The 19,336-nt window shown below is 38.4% G+C and overlaps 1 protein-coding gene across 1 annotated transcript in view; it reads left to right on the top strand.

The window, feature by feature from the left end:
* The window catches only part of PDE10A (phosphodiesterase 10A), a 285,459-nt gene that overhangs the window by 211,138 nt on the left and 54,985 nt on the right, over positions 1-19,336 (top strand). Inside the window, exons 8-13 of the mRNA XM_045805465.2 lie at positions 103-153; positions 1,212-1,270; positions 3,116-3,167; positions 10,100-10,242; positions 12,712-12,804; positions 15,400-15,586. Coding sequence (XP_045661421.2) covers positions 103-153; positions 1,212-1,270; positions 3,116-3,167; positions 10,100-10,242; positions 12,712-12,804; positions 15,400-15,586 — 585 coding nt within the window. The remainder of the gene's footprint in view (positions 1-102; positions 154-1,211; positions 1,271-3,115; positions 3,168-10,099; positions 10,243-12,711; positions 12,805-15,399; positions 15,587-19,336) is intronic.

Below are 19,336 nucleotides of genomic sequence, written 5' to 3'. Positions count from 1 at the left end.
GGGGCCTCAGGAAATTCTTCATCTACATGTGTGCTGGAGTCCTTTGTTACAACGGACGTCTGCATGTGACTAATCAAAACGTGTTTCATCCTCTTTCTTCAGGTTGCAACAGCAAATCTTGCCTGGGCTTCAGTAGCAATACATCAGGTGCAGGTGTGCCTTTGGGGTGTTTTTACGGGGGCTCCCTTAGAGAGAAGAGTTGTTTAAAGTGCAGCCACTGGGGGACGGGGTGGGGGTTAATAAGTGACCCTAATGTGTTATTTTTGGATATTAGGTATTTTGTTATTTCTAAAATTTTGTCTCTGTTCACTTTATTTACTTATTCCCTGCCTTAAATATCTTGCAGTTATTTTTATATATTTATATGAAATTGTAAATCATATATGCCATAAATGGTATATGTTCTATTATGGTTTTTGTTTTCCACTGAAAGCAAAGGAATGGACTCCTACTGGCAGTAACATTGATACTATATTTTTATGACTCCATTTCCTAAATTAAAGCATCCTTTAAACTAAATGGTATACAAAAACTTTCATCTCAAATTTAAGATAACTGGTTCTCTTGAAAATATGGTCTAATTTAAAAGATCACAAACTTTATTGAGTTTCCTGGCAACTAGACTTCAAGGTTCAGGGACACAATAGCAATATAATTCTGCTTTGTATCCTCCACTTCTTTTCGTTGTTGTTTTGTTTTTTAAATCCGTTTCAGCACACTCAGGTTGTGTGATGGGAGGAGATAAAGTATATAGTTACAGGATAATAGTATGAGCGGCAAGGACCTCTCAGGTCAGACCATATCAAGTATAAGTGGAATATGTGCCCAAGTGTCATTTTTCAAAGCGTAAAGTAGTTTTAAAGAGCAGCTCTGGAGGTAGACTGCATAGATCTGAATGCTGACTCCATCACTTAGTAACTCTGGAGCAGGAACTTGGTTCTGAACTTCTTTATGCTTCAGTTGTAGAAGTAAATCCCAAATCTGTGGTGTTTTGTGATGATTAAATGAGACAGTAACTCTAAAGTGCCTAGAACCAAGCTTAGCACATTTAAGCATTCAATAAATATGACTTGTTACTAATAGTATTACTGCCTTGTAAACAGTGATTGTGTTATGTCTTTTAAGATAAAATAAGGTAAATAGTATTCAGGAATTGTTATTTTAAATAAGCAGAAATCTCTCTTTAAATAAGCCATTATTCTCTATGGCAGGTATGCAGAGGCCTTGCTAAACAGACTGAATTGAATGACTTCCTACTTGATGTATCAAAGTAAGTGTTCGTTTCTAGGGTTGCGGTGGGTCTTCTTGATCAGTGGTTTAAGTTAAGTGCAGGCTCACACAGTGACAGACTGCTGTCCACTGCAGTCAGGAAGTAGTCTGGTAAGAAGGGCTCATCGTTCAGACTGTAGAGAGACATGCTCATCCGTCTTCACTTTCCAAGTGAAGGACTGCGGATGTATATGTGATCATGTTAATTTGCAAATAGACTCACTAGAACATGTTAAAGACGCTAAGTATCTCTATTTTTGTAGGAGAAAACTAAGAGCAGTAGAAGAGAAAATGCTTTAGTTTATTACTTTCCAAAAAGTTCTCTCTGGCATTTTCTACAAATGTCAGTAAATTAAACCATATTACCAACATTATTATTTTAATTTTCCCGTGTATCATAGTTCAGATATCATTTTAGAGAAAATGTCCCATTTGCCTAAAGTCTGACCTAGAAAAACCTCCTCGGGCTGGCAGTGGAAGCAGTTATAGATATTTATTACATTCGAGGTTCATAACTGGTTTTTCCTGCTACGGGGAAGACTGTCTATAGATCTGACCTATCTACTGAATTGCTGAAATCTAAAATAATGCCCCAGGTTGTGGTCACTTCGGGCTCACGTCCTCTGGCAAGTTGATAGAGGAATAACATACCTGCTCTTCCACCGGCAGCAGCTCTGAGCCTGCTCTCTCTCGTAGATCACTTTGGCAGCCCAGAAGAGCTCACTCATTCACAAGTGTTGTAATCCCCACGCTAGTCAGTCTGGAGTTGCTGCTTTGTGTTACATGTACTTCTTGAAATATGACATTAGAGAAGCATGGGAGTGAGAGTGCTCTCATGTGATCCGTGGGCCCGCCATGTCTCTGAGAGAGAATTACACAGTGTCTCTGGGACACGTGAGAACACAGAGAGGGAAGCTGTGTGCCTTCCTCTGCTAGTGTACTTGAATCTCTCGCGAGGCTTCCACGGTCCGGTTAGGTCTCTGTAAGTCTCTCCCCTAGGGGAAACCCATTTGACTTCACCATCTTCCCTGCTGTAGGTTCCTCGGTGCACAGCGTGATCAAGCGTGTGCTAAGTCTTGCCGGCTCCAAGCTGAATGATTTGTCTTTTCAACAAAAGGCATTTTTCATCACTATTAAGTTAGCTTAATTCTGAGTGTATTGCTGAATTCACAGGAACCTAAAGTGGAAGCAGTACCTTGCCAGTAGATCCTAGATTAACATATTCCCTGAATTACATGCCTGCAGATTCATCTGTTCATCAGGTTGGCATTTTAATGTAGGTGCTGTACATCTCCAAAAAATTTACTTGTGTTTGTAATAATGAATAGATAATTTACTTGTGCAAAGTCACTAGGCTCTTATCATTTCTTGTATTCTGATAGTTCTTCTCAAATGAATTCCATTGCTTTCTCAGTACAGTTAAACTAACATTTTAACTTTCCAGTTTTTCACCGATAATTTACATGTTATCTATATTAATGAGATTTAGCAATTGTAAATATTTTTATTTCAGATATTCATGAAAATACTAAACATGGTGAGCTCAATTTTATCCCTTCTTGGTTTTAGGTAGATGCTACAAACTTTCTCTCAAAATAGGTACTTAGCTATAAAATAATTACTTAATTCATCCTCTGAAATTAGAGACTTCATTCCAAAGTTAATGATAAGGTTTCATTTATCTCTCTAAAGTAATGTTATTAGTTGCTTTCACAAAAGGACAGAAATCAACATGTATCTTTACGTTTTTTGCTTAAATGTTCACAAAAATGGGAAATGTATTCAGTTTAATATGTTCTATGTTGTTATTTAGATTAATTACCAGTTTTATGTTCCTTTTTTTCAGGACATATTTCGATAACATAGTTGCAATAGACTCTCTACTTGAACACATAATGGTAGGTTGCTTTTTATTTTGGAAACGATTGTATTTAACCCTTACACTCAGGTCCTAGTGCGTGGTGGAATATTTTCACGTATTAGGTGTATAATAAGCTGTTTTAAATACCATGAAAAGATGGTGCTTAGTGGAGGTATTGCTTTGATTTATTTGTCACTTTTGATTAATTTTGGAGGCATTTTGAATAACTTTTGGAAAAATCTGAGTTTTTCATTATTTAGTGGGGAGCTATACTTTGAAAACACATTTAGTTCCTTTTTATACTCTCCAGAATACCTTTTGCATAAACTACATTAGGAATTCCCAACTGACTCTTCTTGATCTTAAGGTCCATTCTATTTAGTTTTAATCTTAATTATTCCTCTCTATTTGGAAGACTAATACACTTGGAGCTGAAAGCCATAGGAAGTAGAGATTTATCCGTACTTTCTTGTGTTGCTGCTTTAGGCCTCTGGAGAGACTCCTTTAGAGAAGTGGCTTCCGGCCAGAGTGACCCGTATGTGCACAGCACCGGTAGTCAGGCTTGCTTGGTACCATTCTTGCTCTGTTCTGTATTTTGATAGGGGTTCTTTCTCCTTCCCATTTTCCTGGTCTTTTCCTGTGTAGTAAGTTATTAGGCTTATAGGCTTATTTCCAGGCTTCATGATACACACTGATAGGTTTCTCTTTGATATCATGGCAGGTGAGTATGGAGTGTGATATGCTCAGTATCTTGTAGAGACAGAAAGTTTATGAAGGGAATTAGTAACATTAGGGGTTATTTCTTTCAACCCAATCCTTACATAATTAGTTATATTGATGGTTTTATTTGGATGAAAAAAGAGTACTTAATTGCATAGTAAAAAATAATTTGGGTAATGATAAAATTTAAGGAGTTTGTAAAGAAGTGAAAAATATAAAGAAAACTATAAAAATATAAATATATGGATTGACATAGCTTGACTGGGAATATCAAAAACAGTCATTGACTTGTATTACTAGTATTATCTTTTTAAAAAACAGTTTTATTGATAATCATGCCACACTGTTCATCCATTTAAAGTGTTCAATTCAGTAGTTTTTAGTATATTCAAAGATATGTGCAACCATCATCAGTCAATTAGGAACATTTTCATTACCTTAAAATGACACTCCATATCATTTTAGCTTCACCTACTTATGCCCCCATCCTCCTCCCTCCCTCCGCCCCCTCCCAGTCCTAAGCAACCACTAATCTGCCTTCTTATTCTATGGATTTACCTATTCTAGACATCTCGCGTAAAAGAGATCGTGTAATGTGTGGCCTTTTGTGCCTGGCTTTTCTCACTTAGCATACTGTTTTCAAAGTCCACCCAGGCTGTAGCAAGTACGAAAACTTCGTGCCTTTTCATGGCTGAGTGATCTTCCGTTGTGTGGGCAGACGTACTACATTTTTTATCCTTTCGTCGGCTGATAAACATTTGGATTGTTTCCACATTTTGGCTAATGTGAAAAGTGCTGCTTTGAATATGTATATACATTTTTTTTAATTTGAATACCTGTTTTCAATTGTTTTGGGTATATACTTAAGAGTGGAATTGCTGGGTCGTATGGAAATTGTTTTTGAGGAACTGCCAGACTGTCTTCTGTGCAGTTGTACCATGTTACATTCCCATCAGCACTGCACATAGGTTCTGGTTTCCCCACGTTCTCACCAACGCTGGCTACCATCTGGCTTTTCAACCTAATGCCAGTATATCAAAGGATAGAAAAAAGGAAAGCCATTGAGCAAAATAGCGATGCAAAAGTCAGAAGTATGTAATAACGACAAATCCAGGAGTAAAGCTAAACAGCATTCACCCCAGGAATGCAAGAATGGTTCAACAGTAAGTAATAAAGTAATACAATTCCTTATTCTAATTAAGTAAAGGAAGAAAAAGTACATCATTTTAATAATGGCATACAAAAATTTAATAATGCTCAACACCCAATAGATGCAAACTCACAGCAAATTAGGAATAGAAGGAAAAGTTAAATAGTATCTGCTGGGGACCTACAACAGACATACCTAACAATTAGAGAGAAGAAGTGTACACACTGAGGAAAATTTGTTACTCTCACTGCTCCCATCCAACAGTGTTCTTGTTTTCACTGAACTTTAAATCCATTCTTGTTATCCAAAATTGTTTTCCACTTACAAGTTAACCTCTGTGTGTACATCTGTGCGCACATGGGCGTATGTATGCATGTGCGTGCCTATATGGGAGAGGTGGGTGGCTTTTAGAATGACCTTCAGATGCTTGGAGTTCATAAATACTCCCAAAATGTGTCTAGGATTTCTCTACTCCTTTTTGTGCATGTAAGAGCACTGTTTCAAACTGAAAGCCTAATATTTGGAGAGAATGAAAATGTAAACATATGTTCAGAATCACAGATCTTCAAACAGAAGCCTATATTACTACCTGTAATTGTTCTTCAGTTGATTTTTCGACATAATAACATTTTCACTGAACAGTAAAATGTTGTCTTATCAAATATGTATACTCATCTTTTTCTTACCTAATTGTGTTTTTTTTAATTGAGGTGTAATTGACAAACAGTATTGTATTAGCTTCAAGTGTACAACATAACGATTCGACACTTGTGTATGTGGCAAAATGATCACCATAATAAGTCTAGTCACCATAAAGTGTTACTCCCCCAAATTTCTTGTCTTGTGATAAGAACTTCCAAGATCTACTCTGCCAGCATCCTTCAAATATGTGCTGCAATACCACTGCGTGTCGTCATCATGCTGCACACCACACCTGCGTGACCTGTTCTTTGCACAGCCGGAAGTCTGTATCTTCCACCCTCTTCCACACTCATCATCCATTTTGTCCACCTCCATCCCCCTCCCCACTGGCAACCACCACTCTGTTCTCTATCCGTGAACTGTGTTTTGTTTTGTTTGTTTGTCTTTTAGGTGCCAGATGTGAGTGAGACCAAATAGTATTTGTCTTTCTCTGTCTGACTTATTTTACTTAGCATGATAGCCTTCAGATCCATCTGTGTTGTCACAAAAGGCAAGATTTCATTCTTTTCTATGGCTGAGTAGTATCCATTCATCCATTGGTGGACACTTAGGTTGACTATTGTGAATAATGCTGCAAAGAACGTGGCGGTGCAGGGGTATCTTTTCGAGTTAGGGTTTTCGTTTTCTTAGGATAAATACCTGAAAGTGGAATTCCTGGGTCATATGGTAGGTCTGTTTTTAATGTACCTCTGTACTGTTTTCCATAGTAGCTACGCTAATTTACATTCCCACCGACAGTGCACAAGAATTCCCATTTTTCCACATCCTTTCCTGCACTTGGTATTTCTTATCTTTTTGATACTGGTCCTTGTAACAGGTTCTAGGTGGTACCTCATTGTGGTTTGCATTTGCATTTCCCTGATCATGAGTGATGCTGAACATCTTTCCATGTACCTGTTGGCCATCTGCAAGTCTTTGGAAAAATGTTCAGAGATCCTCTGCCCATTTATTAATTGGATTGTTTATTTTTTGCTACTGAGTTGTGTGCATTTTTTAATATATTTTGGATATTAGCCCCTTACTGGATATATGATTTGTAAATATTTTCTCTCATTCGGTAGGTTACCTCCTCATTTTGTTGACGGTTTCCTTTGCTGTGCAGAAGCTTTTCTAGTTTGAGTAGTCCCACTTATTTTTGCTTTTGTTGCCGTTGCTTTTGGAATCAGATCCAAAAACAAAAACAAACCAACAAAAACATTGCCAAGACCAGTGTCAAAGAGCTTACTGCTTATGTTTTGTTCTTGGAGTTTTATGGCTTCAGGTCTTCCATTCAAGTCTTTAATCCATCTTGAGTTAATTTTTTGTATGTTATAAAATACTAGTCCAGTTTCATTCTTTTCCATTGTGGCTGTCTAGTTTTCCTGGCACCATTGTTTGAAGAGACTGTCCTTTCTCCGTTTATATTCTTGCCTCCTTTGTCATAAAGCAATTGACCATATATGTGCTGACCCTCTGTTCTGTTCAGGCGATCTACATTTCGCATTTCTGTTTTTATCCCAAAACATTCTGTTTTGATTTCTATAGCTTTGTAATATAGTTTGAAATCAGGGGACATGATACTTCTACCTTTGTTCTTTCTCAAAATCGCTTTGCCTGTTTGAGGTATTTTGTGGTTACATACTAATTTTAGGATTCTTTATTCTAGTTCTGTGAAAAATTCCATTGGGATTTTGATAGAGATTGCATCAAATCTGTAGATTGCTTTGGGTAATAAGGACATTTAACAATATTAATTCTTCTGATCCATGGGCATGGAGTCTTTCCATTTATTTGTGTCTTCCATTTTTTTTTATCAGTGTCTTAAAATTTTCAGTGTGCAGGTCTTTCACTTCCTTGATTAAATTTATTCCTAGGTATTTTATTCTTTTGATACAATTGTAATGGGATTGTTTTCTTAATTTCTCTTTCTGATAGTTCGCTGTTGGTGTATAGAAATGCAGCAGGGAGCGCCTGGGTGGCTCAGTCAGCTTGAGCATCCTACTTTTGGTTTCAGCTCAGGGCATGATCTCATGGGTGGTCGTGAGATCAAGCCCGGAAGCCTTGGGCTCCACACTCAGCAGGGGGTCTGCTTAAAGATCCTCTCCCTTTGCCCATCCCCCCCCAAAATAAGTAAATAAAATCTTTTTTAAGAAGGAAGAAATGTAACAGGTTTTTGTATTTCATTTTGTACCCTGCAACTTTGTACTGAATTTGTTCATTAATTCGAACAGTTTTTTTGGTGGAGTTTTTAAGGTTTTCTATATGTAAAATCATGTTAGTTTTACTTCTTTTTATCAAATTTGGATGCCTTTTATTTCTTTTTCTTGCCTCACTGCTCTGGCTAGAACTTCCAATACTGTGTTGAACAGAAGTGGTGAGAGTGGGTATCCTTGTCTTATTCCTGATCTTAGAGGAAAAGCTTTCAGCTTTTTATCATTATTTATGACATCAGTTCTCAACTGTGGGCAACTCAACTCTCTGACAGTTGTACAGTTGTCTTTATGATTCTGTTCTATTCAGATTTTCCAACTCCTTCTCGATTCATTTCCTTTTTCTAGAAAATTGTCCATTGCATTCAGATCTTTATAAATATTAACATAAATATGTGCCAAAGTATTAGACAATTAACATGACCTAGGCACTAGGGATGCAAATTCCTCTTTTCATGCTATAATCTCTAATAGCGTAGGATCATTATTGTTATTTAATAATTCAAGATCCCATGAGTTTGCAGAATAGATGGGTGATTCTTCTGTTGGCCAACAGCGTAGTCCCATTACTGTCTCCCTAACTTGACGTCATTCATCCTTCCTCAAATATTTATTGAGGGTTCTTAGGTTATGGAGATCTTACATGTTCTAAACTAAGGGTTGGCAAACATTTTTTGTTAAGGGTCAGATGGTAAAGTTTTATGTTTCATGAGCCATACTCTATTGCATCACTCAACTCTGCTGTTGTAGCAGCCTCAAACAAGACGTAAAGGAATGAGCATAGTTCTTTCCCAATAAAACTTTATTTATAAAAACAGACAATGGACTAGATTTGGCAGATGGACTTTAGTTAGCTGACTTGTACTCTAGGCGTTGTGCTGGGTATTTGGAATACTGTGGGGGGAAAAAGAAGCAGTTACTGCTGTCACAGAACTCACAGGATAATGGAAAGAGACAAAATCTAAGTTCTTATACTGATAATACCCAATATACTCAGTCTCCGGCATAGCCAGTATTTCTTGAGTGAGCGAGTACAGTTTAGAAAGACCAGTATGTACTGTGAGGATGAGCCAGGGCACCTAACGCGTGCTGGGAAGTAGTAAAGTAGTTTTTCATGAGATTTTATATTTTCCTCTGGCCACAAGGTGGCCCATGTCCCTCTTGCATAGACTGTGATTCCTCTGAGAAATCACATAGATTTGTGTTTTTCTCTGAGAATCAACTCTTTTACTCTGACGAATAATTTCATGTCTAAAATCTGGAGCGTTGCGGTTGCAAGAATTCTCAGTTGAGGTAAATATGCTAATTGCATCGTAACTGTGGTCTCAACCCACAAGGGACAATGGGATGTTTTAGGCATTAAAGAAATAATTGTGGAAGGAAGTTGATGAACAAGTGAATGACAAAATGAATACACAGTTTTCCGATTAGAAATGGAAAAGCCTGTTTGTCGTAAGAGCACAGGCCATGAGAACAGCTAGCGTAGGTTCAAATACCCAGTCTGCCATCTACTAGCCGTAGTAGATGGTAGTGGACAAGTCCAGTTACCTCTCTGCCTCAATTATCCTGACATGTAAAGTGCAGGTAACAATATTCCCTGACTTAATATTGTGATTGTGGGGATTAAGTGAAGGAAGACACCTAAAGGGTGTGAGAGTGTCATCTCCTAGTAAACACTTAATAATTGTTACACATTATTAATAGTGCAGCAAGTAAAACGCAACAAATGTGACTATGAACCTCATTAGAAGTTGTATTTCATTTTTTTTTCACGACTGCCATATCACAAAGGCCAGCCAGTCAGAATGGACACTGGCCTTAGAGCTGACAGAGGCTGGCACGGGGCATGAGGGCAAAGCCCTAGAGGTTCTGGAAGAGGGGCCAGGGTGATACAGGGCTCTGAAGGAGTGAGGCAGCAGCTGCTTTCCAGCCCATATGAAAGTTCTCTAGTATTTCAGCACCCAGCCCCATGGCCTGTGTGCAGAGCAGCTGTTCGTGTGTTCGTGTTGGGTCTGCCAAGTGTCAGCACATTAACAGGGACATAGAGAGTTTTGTATTCGTATACCTATATTTATTGAGTTATAGTGCTAATTTTCCATGCGGTTAGATATAGAGCAGCTGAAATGTATATTTATTTCTGATAAAGTTTGCCTTTAAACTCTGAATTTCTCATTGGCTTATTACTCTTGTTTTATTGTTTGTCTTTAGATATATGCAAAAAATCTGGTGAATGCCGATCGTTGTGCACTTTTCCAGGTAGACCATAAGAATAAGGAGTTATATTCAGACCTTTTTGATATTGGAGAGGAAAAGGAAGGAAAACCTATCTTCAAGAAGACCAAAGAAATAAGGTACAGCTGGAAGTAGAATATCCATACGCTGTGACTGCCTCTGTGCAGGTGTCCTATTACCCACTTTTCTGTGCCTATTCACAGGTGTGCTGACAGTACTTGTCATACTGTGATATCATTCCCACCAGGACCCGCCTCCTGAAGGTAGTACTTCTGGGAATGACATTGCAGTGCCAGCGAAACCGCGCCTAGGAAGCTTTAGCGTCACTCCTGGAAATGCCGTCTTCCGGAGGCGGTCCTTTTGGAAATCATGTTGGAAAAACTTACTAGTGCTCCCAGGTAGGTAAAGGTGCATCCCACCTGGAGTCTGCAGGTTTTCCTTATGTCTTGGAGCAGGGTATACTTAAAAACTATTGCCCCTACCCCTTCCCATACTACGGGGCTGTCTCAAAGTCCAGACCATAGTGGAAATTGACCTGGTATATTTAATAACTTAAACACATTATTCTATAAGTGACAAGTTGGTTTAGTCAGTCACACAGCACACTTTTGTTGCATCTAGAAACTAAAGCCATCTTTGTTCTTTAAATGGCAGCTTCTGTCACTTAATGAACAGAGTGGAGTTTGACTGGTAGAGGCTTGCTTGTTCAACCATATCACAATCTGAACATCTACAAGGAGCACTCTCACTGAGAAGCAAGCTTAACATTCAGAAATTGACCTTGTTTTTAGACATTTGCATCCATTTTGCTTACGTATCTTGTTTAACTATTTTTCCTTTGGTAGTTACAACATTGTAGTAAAACACTATTCCTTATTAATTACGAATTGCTGTTCATTGGCCTGTCACATAAGAGAGCTAAGCAGGCGTCCAAGAAACAGGAGTGAGTCCCTGAGCCTAGCCTCACCCCTGCCTGCCACGGAGGACTCCCCATTCTGTGGCCCTAGGGTGACGGATCCTGTGTTTCACACTCACAGATCTCTGAATTAGAGGCACTACTTACTTTTCTTTTTTTTTTTACTTGTTTTATTTTTGGTTCGTTTGTTTTTTAGACCTCAGTAAATCAGTCTGGATATAGTCATTAGGTAAAGTAATTTCTCTTGCTGAAGGTTCAGGTGTTCCTTACCAGTGCTGGTATTGATCTCGTTTGGAGACAGTAACTTGAAGTTTGTGTTGACAAGTGTGGGAGAAACAGTGAGGGGGTCATAGTTGACTGCAGCTCTCACAATTGTCCAGTTGAAGTCAGCCGCTTCTGTAAGGGCCTGCCTCTTCATTATCTCTTGACTGGAGGTAGCAGACCAAGAAGATCAAGCATAAACCCTGAAATGCTTTCTGTTACTCCTTGCTTACAGCAGTCTAATTTGTTCTCTTCATGTTGTTCAAAGCACAAGAAAAACAGGACGAAACAAGCTTGCTTTTTATGCAATGTTGGGTTCACTTTCTGGCGTTTTAGGAAAGTTAATTCTTTTTGTGTCAACCATCTTTTGGTTTTTTTTCTTTAAAGTTGAGCTTTATTTCAATAATAGTTATTTCCTATAATGTTGAAAATGTAATATTTTGGAAATCATTTTCAAGCTATTGAAAACTGTAGATATTGTGGACTGTAGACCTCTTTCTTAACTAATTTTGTAATGAGTGCGTGTACTATGATGATGCTGTAATGAGAAAACTATTTACAAAATGAGAATATATTTATAAAAGAAAGTGCTGATATCAGATATCAAAGTATAATTAAGTATAATCAAATAATGCTCATATTTTGACTGTTTCTAAATTTAATGAATTAGAGAAGGCAAAGATACTAGAAGTTGTAAATTATGTTATTTTTATATAGTGCTTGTGTTGCCAAAGACTTAAAGTCCCAGTCCTGCCTAGTATCTCAGATCAGACATAACCTGTAAGTTTGGTTATATGTGTGGTGGAAAATACACTAGTGTAGACCTGCATCCTTGTTTTTATTGTGCCACTAACTTTTTAGGAATGTTGGCAGGTTACTGAACCCGTATGGGCTTCTGTTCCCACCACAATGAGAGTTAATTAAGAAAATTTATGTTGAGAGGCACCTGTCTGGCTTAGTCGTTAGAGCATGGGACTCTTGATCTCAGGGTCATGAGTTCAAGCCCCATGTTGGGCGTGGAGAAATAAATAAATAATAAAAATATAAAAATAAATAATAAAAATTTATGTTGAAGCATATTGTAAATTATAAGGTACTTTGCAAATACAAAGGATTATCATTAGTCAGTAGAGGAGAGTGCTAGTTAATTTCTCAATTTCAGTTTGTGATCCAGTATAACTTAATGTATTGTGGATTATATCTTAAAACAAGCTTCTCCAGTGATTACCGTGCAGTGTTTCTCTGTTTTACCTTTACATGTTATATAGTAATAAGAGGATTTCGAATAATATTCAAGTATTTAAAACAAAACAAAGCTTTTTTCTTTAATATTAAGTTGTAATGAAATGTTTCAAGTAATTTTACAACATCTGTATTTTAATCAGCATGTCCCTGTCTTTTATATCTGCAGATTTTCAATTGAGAAAGGAATCGCCGGTCAGGTAGCAAGAACAGGGGAAGTCCTGAACATTCCAGATGCCTATGCAGACCCACGCTTTAACAGGTAAGAAATCGTTTGTGCCCCCATCAGTAGAGACTGACGTCATGTCCCGTCTGGCTGCAGGCTCTGTGCTGGAGCCCCAGCTGCACACGTGCCAGGTCCGTTAGCACCTTCCTCCTGGGCGCTCGCTTACACTGTCCTTGAACCAAATCTATTATCAGTACTCGGTGTTTCGAGCTATTTCTAAAATGATAGGCTCTAAACCATTAATGGTATCCAGCTATAAGACATTAAATGTTATAAAAACATCTATACAGGAAGAGTTTAAGTTTGCAAGGCTGCTTTTGTTTTGGTTATATTGTTAATCATTCTGTCCTGGGCACGTTCTCCATCAGACTTACCCCACCAAGCAGTAACACCTCCTGATGAAAGTACCTACTTGTGAATTCCAGTTCTGTCATTTGTTAGCCTAGAGTGACCTGGAGTGAGTTACTTAGTCTCACTGAGCTGCTGTCTCCTCATCTTTAAAATGGTACAATAATGCCTAGGGTGCTTTTTGTTTTGTTTGTTTTTGTTTTTGTTTTGATAAGATTAGAGAAAATACTCATAAGAGATCTGGCAACTTTATCTGACATGAAGTTGCTGCTTTTACTGGATATTATTAAAGTTGCATATTAGATGGCTTATAAAGATTTTTTATTTTGTTTTGAGTTTCTTTGGAGAACTAGGAACCGAATTATATAATCTGATCTTAATAAATCTCTAGAAATTGGAAGTCTCAAGACTGATGCTGTGACTGGTAGGGAGTAGTAGTTCAGATATTGTGACAGTTCTGTTCCATTAATTCAAACATTTGGTTTACTTTAAGACGCAGTTAAATAGCATAAACAATAAGAAGTTTTTTCAGAAATTTGATTAGTGTCAAATATGTGCAACTTGTATGTAAACACATATCCCAGTGATACACCTTATCAGTAAATTAAGAGTATGCAGAAGGTCTCAGGTTTCTTTTCCCAAAAAACAAACTTGTTATTTTAGTGCTTAAATATTGAAACTATTATATATCATTTAAAACTCTAATGTAAAAATTTTATGGGTCAACTTTTAAGAACATGAAAAGGCAAGCAACAGATTGTGAGAAAGTATTTGCAAAACATGTGTCTGACAAAATACTTGGATCCAGAAGATGTAAACAACTCTCCTAACATAATGAGATAACCTAATTTAATAAATAGGACCCAACATTTTAGCAGACATTTCACAGAAGAAGATACATGAATGGCCATTAAACACACAAACAGATGTTTGATGTGGGGGGAGACAGAAAGTTGACAATGAGATCTCACTACACAGTAATTTGAATGGATACAGTTTTTAAAAAGTGGCATTAGCAGGGCGCCTGGGTGGCTCAGGGTCGTAGGATCGAGCCCCACGTCAGGCTTCTCATTGAGTATGAAGTCTGCTTGGGATTCTCTCCCACTCCCTCTCCCTCTGCCGCTCCCCACTCCCCAAACAGATAAATAAATTTAAAAAAAACAAAAAGTGGCATTAACAAGTGTTGGCAAGGATGTGGAGAAACTTGGACTCACACACTTCGCTGATGGAAGTGTGTAATGGTACAACCACTTTGGAAAACAGGGTTGCCCAATTTCTTGTAAAGCTAAGCATATCCTTACTGTACTCAGTCAGCCCCACTCCTGGTATCAAGAAAAACAACATCTGTCCACACAAAAATCTGTATGCAGATCTTCAAAACAGCATTATTGACAGTTGCCAAAAACTGGCTATTAACAAAACAATAATATCTATTAACTGGTGAGTGGATAAATAAAATGTGGTCTGTGCATACCCCAGAATCCACTCTACAGTGGAAAGGGCTGAACCGCTGATACCTGCTACAGGATGGATGGTCTCAAAACACTTCAAGACCAGGCAGAAATGACCACCGTCTCACCAGCTGCCTTTAGGTACATAGCTGTGGCTATGGAACTGAGTCCTATTTGCAAAAAATATTTTCTCTAAATCAGGAGTCAGCACGATTTTCTATTAAGGATCAGATAGTAAGTATTTGGGGCCATAACGTCTCTGTCACAAGTCCTCGCTGTGTTGTAGGGTGGCGACAGTCAATTCAAGCATGGTGCCCTTGTATTCCGTTAAAACTGTTTACAAAACAGGAGAGGGCTGGTTTGGCCCAGAGGCTGTCCTGTGCTGACCCCTGCTCTAAATTCCCAAAGTGACAACTCCTGTTAAATGTGTTTATTAACAAGTTACATCTCTCATAACATATGACCAAGTTCAAAGGAACATGTTACTTTATCGAATTTATTATATTTTTCCTCCGCATCCAGTTTGTGTTTACTTAATAATGCTGTGGATACATAAAACCCGAATGAGAAGCTGAAAGCCTCCAAGAGACTGTTCTGAAAAACTCTTGCAAATAAAAGAACAAATTAGTTAGAATATTTTTGAAGAAATTTTGATGAAACACTTTCAAATGTCACATTGTCCTTGAATTTAGAAGCTCAACAGTTCCCTTACAGTTATTGGTAATAGAAGCATGTAAATGCCAAAACTAAGTTGAGATTTCTGGTAGAATGTATCGTTTATTTTCTTGTGTGTGTGTGTGTGTGTGTGTGTGTGTCCTGCACGTGGCCACAGAGAGGTGGACTTGTACACGGGCTACACCACCCGGAATATCCTGTGCATGCCCATCGTGAGCCGAGGCAGCGTGATCGGGGTGGTGCAGATGGTTAACAAAATAAGCGGCAGTGCCTTCTCGAAAACGGACGAAAACAACTTCAAAATGTTCGCCGTCTTTTGTGCTCTCGCCTTACACTGTGCCAATGTAAGTGATGCTTTTTTAAATATCTTTTTTAATACTCAGTATCAGCTTTGAAACTTTTTAAATAAAGTAGTTGAAAGGGTGGGTTTTGTTTGTTTGTTTTCATTTTTTCCTCATACACCAGAAATAGTGATTCCTGGTGGTACGTATTTTAGGAAATGTCTTAAAATGCTTGGGGGAAAAATATCTTCTAATATACTAGCATTTGTTTCAAGGTGTGAATTTGTTAAAAAGAAGAATGAGGTTAATATAAAGGTAAAATGTTGGAACAGAAGGTTTGTGTCTCATGGTGTCTGCTGGAATGAGTAAGGAAAACGTGACCTAAACCCTTATTGTTTGTCATATCAGTGCGTTTGAGAGCCTTGTACAAAGGGAGCAGTGACTCCTGTGTGAACACCGCCCAGGACGGCCTCCCGGGTGAGCCCGAGCCAGGCAGCCGCTCGGCACGCGGGTCGGACGCGCTCTAGGTGTCCGCTCGCTGGACTGGCGGCACGTCTGCCCTGGTCACCGCCTCATACGTGAAGTTCCATCTGTCTTATGAAGCCGCACTTTCAGAGAGTTGAGTAAAACATCTAGTATTCTATAAACTCTAGTAATCCTGTAGTGATATTACTGGTATTCTGAACTCAGGGAAAATTTTATTCACCTTTTTTTTAAAGCTAAACCAACGTAAATGGGAGTTAACACCTTCCTAATGTAGAAAAACGGCCTTTTTGGAAACAGAACCTCCAGTTACGTAGGAGCAACCACGTAGCTAATGGAAACAGCTGAGAGAGGATCAGAAGAAAAATGGCAAAAAATAATGCTCTGATGACTGGGGGTAACGGTGCACAGCTGGGCTGGTGCTGCTCCGTAGGAACCCCCCCCCCCCCGCCGTGTCACGGCGTGCCCTCACATACACACCTTTCTTGTTACTTCATGCAGCTGTCACATACTTTCTCCTTCAAACATTTTCCATACCTGTGTTTCTCGCTCATAAATAAAAATATTGACAGCTTACATTTGTTTAGTTTAAAAGTTGCAGAGAACGTAACTTCAGATATATCCTGAATATTGATTTTCATCGAGTTTTAAGTGTGTCCAGTGGAATCTAACTACTGAAGCAGCTTGAGTGCCCTTGAGGACAGTCCATCTAAGAACACAGCAGCAGGCTCTTTTCTCTCTCGGAATGTGTATTTCTGTTACCCCACAAAAGTTTGATCTAATGTATTTTATTCTTAAGTGTGTTTTATTAATTAAGATAATCTAAAGCATGTATAATAAGTGTTAAAAACTAATTTTGGCTTGTGGTGGTATATTATATGTCACTATTAGGATACATGTGGTCAAAGCAACCATGTTAGGAAATTTTGATGAGTAATTATCAAAAATAAATACAAATTATTGGAAATTATTATGTCCTAATGAGATGTCTGTGGCTTAAAATAAAAATGGTTAATATACCCGTGCGTATGTTTTACCTACTTTAGAATGAAACTAAGTTTAGTGTAAGTTTTTTACACTCTCCGTTTTGAAATAACTTCGGACAGAAAGCAAAGTTGCAAAAGTAATATGAAGATTCCCTTATAGCTTTCCCCATGCTCCCCAGTATTGATATGTTACCCTTTTTACTTTGATATTCTTTCTTTCTTCTCTCTCCCTGTCTCATTCATAGATGTCATATTTCTCTGATCCGTTTGAGAGTAGGTTTTAGACAAGATGTCTCATAACCCCTAAATACTTCACCTTGTACTTTCTCAAGACAGGTACATCATCTTATTCTCCACTGCATAACTTAAGAGTCCAGAAATTCACATTGCTACTGTATTAGTGTGTGAGGACTGCCATCAGCAGCACCCCAGACTGGGTGGCTTGAAGAACGGAAAGCTATTTTGCCACAGTTCTGGCAACCCGAAGTCCAAGATGTCAGTAGGTTTGGTTTCTTCTGAGGCCTCTCTCCTTGGTCTGTAGATGGCCTTCGGCTCCCTGTGTCTTCATATTGTCTTCCCTCTGTGCCTGTCTGCATCCTAATCTCCTTTTCTTGTAAGGACACTGGTCATATTCAATGCGGGCCCACCTTGGTGACCTCATTTTACCTTAATCTCTTCCTTCAAGGCCCTGTGTGCAGATGTGTCACATTCTGAGGTGCTGGGGCTTTAAGGTTTCAACATACGAATTGTGGGGAACATAATTCAGCCCCGAACAGGTACCAGGTACTGTTAGCTAAACTGAGAAGTTCTTTAGTGTCCTTTAATTTGGAAGCATTCCTTACTCTTTGCCTTGCATGACCTGAGTATTTTTGAACTGTATAGACCAGTTGTTTTGTAGAATGCTTCTTAATTTCGACTTGTCTGGTATTTCCACATGATTATATTGAGGTTATAATTTTTGACAGGAAAATGGCAGAGTGGTGTATCCCATCATGTCCCGTTAGCAGGCACACATCCTTTCACTGGTGACGTTAGCTTCATCACTTGGTTAAGGCGGTGTCTGCCAGGTTTCTCCTCTGAAGTGCTTTCCCTCTTTTTTTCACTATTTTGGAAGAAAGTTTGTCTGTACGCCTCTGCCATCATTCTTTTCTCTCTCTCCTGGAGATATATACTGACACCCCCTGTCTCACACCACTGAACTCCTTCTGGCCATCTCCTTTCCATCCTTGGAACTTTGTTCTTTGACATTGAGGAATTGGATTCCCACTGTCAGCAACAATGTTATTCCTACTCATTGAGTGATTTTTGAGGAAGCCCTAAAAATTGCTTTCATTAATGAGTAAATAGCCGAAAGAATTTTATTATAACAATTTCTCTTAATTCAAACTCCACCTGAGCTAAGATGCCAGAAAGTATTGATAAGTCTGTCATCAAAAGTTATTTTAAATGATCTGCCAGCTGAAGATTTATTTAGATTCATCACCTTCAATATTTTATCAAAACTTTAGAATCCACTGTTAAACCTCATTGATACCATATTTTATATTTCCCTTTGTTTCAAGAGGTTTTTGTTCTAGAGCAATTTGAGGAAGGGTTTATGTTGAAATGGGAGGGGGACAAAAGTCATTTTTTAGGTCCGAGTATGTGTGAAAGTTAAGGAGGTAGAAATCGGTCCTCTTAAAATCCATCTAGGTCTCCATGTGTCCCTTGAAGAATGCATAACTGTCAGTGTAGACACTCTTGAGTTAACTCAGTCTGGCTCAGAGGAGCTGGCTCCGTGGGTCCAAAACTCTTCTAACCTGCTGAGTGTCACATCACAGAACCTGGATGCAAACTAGATTAAATGTTTGTACCAAACGAAACCCAAATTTAAACAAGAAAAATAACACCCCTGAAAAGTCATGAATAAGTTAACAGGAATTCCGTCTTGACATTTTTAACCTGATCCAGGTGTTCTTCAACCATATGAGAAGAGGGATTGTGTACCAGTTGGTCCACACAATTCACAGTTACGAAGGTAGCTTTGAAATGGGTTTCTGTTTACATTGTGCTGCCCACGCATTTGCTGCTTGTGGCAAAGTACTCGGAATAGTTGTTGAATTCATACATTGTTACACATTTCATCTTTCACAAAAAAGGTAAATGTTCCAAGTGTGCCAGTCTTTTCTGATGACAAAGTACAGTCAATATTTCATTATTTGGAAGATATATTCAAATAAACAGTATTTAATCTGATTTTGGAATCACAAGTGACATTCACACTGAATAAGAAAACAGCTGCTTTTCCAAATAAACTCGTCCTGTGAAGAGAGCACGTGGAAAACAGATGTCTGCAAGTATTCTC

This window comes from Ursus americanus, chromosome 11 (genome assembly GCF_024610735.1).
Source record: "Ursus americanus isolate L20-20 chromosome 11, mUrsAme1.1.p, whole genome shotgun sequence".
In the NCBI taxonomy this organism is placed as follows: domain Eukaryota; kingdom Metazoa; phylum Chordata; class Mammalia; order Carnivora; family Ursidae; genus Ursus; species Ursus americanus.
Note: the sequence above shows the minus strand (reverse complement) of the source record. Positions and strands in the feature narration are given on the sequence as shown.